At 40.0% G+C, this 3,547-nt stretch overlaps 1 protein-coding gene across 1 annotated transcript; it reads right to left on the bottom strand.

The window, feature by feature from the left end:
- Nucleotides 1-1,737: 1,737 nt before the first annotated feature.
- LOC142628827 (uncharacterized) lies at nt 1,738-3,083 on the bottom strand. The gene is made up of 3 exons (XM_075802865.1): nt 2,974-3,083; nt 1,977-2,145; nt 1,738-1,902 (listed from the first exon to the last, which is right to left on the bottom strand). The coding sequence occupies exons 1-3, from the start codon at nt 3,081-3,083 to the stop codon at nt 1,738-1,740; spliced, it is 444 nt and encodes a 147-aa protein (XP_075658980.1).
- Between the last annotated feature and the right edge of the window lie 464 nt (nt 3,084-3,547).

The following is a 3,547-nucleotide window of genomic DNA, read 5'->3' as shown; positions in this document are numbered from 1 at the left end:
CTACCATGGGTGGTGATCTTCCCACTTTGATTCAAGTTTTGTTGGGTGTTCCTATTGAGAAGGCCAAGCAATGGTGTGTTTTTGGCAAGTTGAATGTTCGTCTCATCTTTGCATGCTTCTTTTGATTAGCTGTCCCAACAACTGAGATACCGCACTCTTGGTTTCTCATTGCCTTTTGCCTATGCATGTTGGCAAGGTACTTCTTAGTTCATGAGACTTATTGTGTGGATCATTGGATGTGATTAATGGTTGTTGATTTAAGGAATAGAAATCTTGCGGGCATGATATTGGCCGAGACCCTCAATGGCTTGAACGCATTTCATAGGAAGGAATCAAACTTCTTTGCAGGGAGCCCTCTCCACCTTCAGGTATAATCTTTAATTTTTGCCTAGGTTTCTAACCTAGCAAGATTCCTCTAATTTTTGCATGGGTTGCCTTTCGGTTTTCAACCCATCAAGGTACCTTATATCATATTTTCCATCTCTTTATTATTATTATTATTATTATTATTTTCTTCACATGGTCTCTTTTTCCTTTTCTTTCCATTCTTTTGCAAATATGGCTGTCTGAGAGGCTCTATTTACTTCACCTTCCTGTTGTTCCTCCTAGTCAATACCTACCCAAGCATTATCGTGGCCGTAGGACCAAGCGTGTTAAGTGAGATTTGAAGAGTTCACAGAGCTTATGAACTGTATTGATGCTATAGACATACAACGAGTGGTGAAGTGGTGGTGCATCTCAAGCATGGTTCACCGTAACCTTAAGGACAACTATGTGCCCTTGGCGGGACTTTGCTTTTGCTCTTAATACTCCACATTTTGCATTGCTAGACAGTTTGGTGACCGCCAAGGGACTTCTAGTGATGATTGCTCTTTCCATACCTTAGAGGTCACTGATAGGACTTTGAGCAAGATTTGTGAGGCTTGGCCACAACGGTGGGCAACTAGGGACATTTGTCCTCCCCCATTCCTTCATCCAACTTCGGGGTACAAGAAGTGGCTACAAGATAACATGAAATGGGTCCTCATAGATGGAAAAGCTTACAAGAAGTCTAGTAAAAGGAAGAGGGCTGAATGACAATCTTGATATAGCCCAAATTTTACTTTTTTGCACTTTATGATTCTCTTGTCTTTTTTTTTGAATTCAATAAAGCATTGGAATGTTCCAAACCCCCTATGGAAATAATTTATCATATTTTAATTTGAGTAATAAGAGAATCATTTATTCATTATCTTTACTTATTGTCTTAATTTTCTCTTTTTCTCCTTTTTCTTCACTTTTTTTTTTTCATGCCATGTAATTTTTGCCCATGATGTCATTGAAGGAATTTTTGCCATGACCATGGTTTTTCCCCTATCTTTTGCCTAGATTGCCCTTTCAGGTCAGCCTAGCGGGGTCCTTTTGCCTTAACTTTTGCCTAAGCTGCCCTTTTGGGTTTTCAACCTAGTAGGCTTTTTTCTTTTCTTTTCTTTTCCAAACATTATATTTCTGGAGTCTATCCATGTTGATTAGGATAAGCATCTCTTCCCCATCCAAATTTGTAATCCTTGTAGTACCCCTTGACATAATCTTCTTGATAATGAAAGGCCCAGACCATCTTGGCTTCATCTTTCCTCTTGGATCAAAAACTTCGTCTCTAAGCACTTCTATGACCAAGTCCCCTTCTTTGAGGTTTCTAGGTTTCACATTTTTGTTAAATGCTCTAGCAATCCTCTTTTGGTATCCCTGTGCATGGTACTATGCCCTAGCTTGCTTCTCATCTATCAAAGCCAATTTCTCATATCTTGCCTTTATCCAGTCTTCTGCTAAGACCTTGGTTTCTACTAGCACTCTCAAAGATTGTATCTTCACTTCAATTGGAAGCACCACTTCACTTCCATAGACCAAAGAGTAAGGTATTGCCTAGTTGATGCACAAATAGAGGTTCCACATAAAGCAAATGAAATTTTCTTGACTCAATCTTTGTATGTCACTACCATTTTGGCTAGGATGTTCTTAACGTTCTTATTGGCTACTTCTATGGCCCCATTAGTCTCCGGTTGGTATGTTGAAGACTTGTGATGCTTAATGTAGTATAACTCCATGATCCTTCGAACCTCCCCCTCAAAGTGGGAGCCATTATCCGAGATGATATATTGAGGTACCCTATACCAATAGATGATGTTATACTCTATGAACTAAACCATGTGCTTGACTTTTAACACGGATTAGGAGGCCGCTTTAACCCACTTACTGAAGTAGTCGATTACCACTAGGATGTACTCATGTCCATTTAAGGCCTTAGGGGCTATTCCTCTAATCGTGTCTATAGCCCATATTGAGAAAGGTCAAGGAGAGGTCATACTATACAATTCACCAGGCGGTACATGGTTCAAGTTTGCATGCATTTGGCAGTCATGGAAACTCTTCACAAAGTCCACACAATCAGTTTCCATCGTGTTCCAATAGTACCCTATCCTTAGAATCTTCTTGGTTTGCGTCCTCCCATTCATATGAGAACCACAAATCCCTTGGTGAATTTCCTCCATAGCTCTCTCTGCTTCCTCTTTCTTTAGACAACAAAGGTGTATGTCATCATAGGACCTCCTATAGAGCTGTCCTCTGCATAGGATGTATTGCATTGCCATCATCCTAATTGAATGATACTCTCTCTTGTTGTCACAATCCAGATATGCCCCCAACTTCAAGAATTTCATGATATCATAATACCATAGAACCCCTTCCTCTTCTATAACCAAGACTAAGGCTTCACTCTTCTCCTTGTACACCAACTCATAACTCTATTTAATCTCTAAAGGTCGTATCCACACTCCCTCGGGTATTTCCACCATGGATGCCAAAGTAGCTAAGGCATGCGTGAATTGATTTTGAGCTCTAGGGATGATTATGTACTCAATTTTGTCAAAACTTTTGGTCAAATCCTCTAGATATTGCTGATAGGGTTTCAAATGTTCTTCCTTTACCTTCTATAACTTCTGGGCTTGAGCTATAACCAAGGTCAAATCTCGAAACACTTCAGCCTCTTTTACCCCTAACTCTTGGAGAGCTTTCATTTCAGTAATACATGCTTCATACTCTGCCATGTTATTAGTTGCCTCAAAGTTCAATTTCACTTCCAAAGGCACATGAGATCCATCGGGGGTGATCAAAAGTACTCTTATTCCATTCCAAATTGGTTCACGGCTCCATCAAAATACATTTTCCATGCCCCTAGCTCAATATCCAAAATGTCCACATTTGGTAAGTCTTCTTTTCCACCCTTTCCCTTTACAGGATTCTCGACACAAAAATTAGACACGACGCTCCCTTTGATAGTCTTCCTTGCCACATACTTCAAATCAAATTCTGCTAATAGGATTAGCCATCTTGACAGTCTTCCACTTAAATTTGGTTTCTCAAAAAGGTACTTCAAGGGATCTATTCTAGCTACCACCCATACTTGGAACGGTAGCATAATGTGGATCAACTTCTACATGGCCCACACAAGTGCAAAGCATAACTTCTCTATGGGGGTGTGCCTAGTCTCATAATCATGGAACCTTTTACT

The sequence above is a fragment of the Castanea sativa genome, chromosome 3 (assembly GCF_040712315.1).
Source record: "Castanea sativa cultivar Marrone di Chiusa Pesio chromosome 3, ASM4071231v1".
Classification (NCBI taxonomy): Eukaryota; Viridiplantae; Streptophyta; class Magnoliopsida; order Fagales; family Fagaceae; genus Castanea; species Castanea sativa.
Note: the sequence above shows the minus strand (reverse complement) of the source record. Positions and strands in the feature narration are given on the sequence as shown.

Excerpts from the sequence above, each read along its gene's own strand:
- LOC142628827 (XM_075802865.1), bottom strand. The coding sequence starts at position 3,083 with ATGGCAGAGTATGAAGCATGTATTACTGAAATGAAAGCTCTCCAAGAG. Across the intron at positions 2,146-2,973 it reads GTTATAGCTCAAGCCCAGAA|GGTACCTCAATATATCATCT; the intron begins GTTATAGAAGGT and ends CTATTGGTATAG. Across the intron at positions 1,903-1,976 it reads AGAACATCCTAGCCAAAATG|GCAATACCTTACTCTTTGGT; the intron begins GTAGTGACATAC and ends TGCATCAACTAG.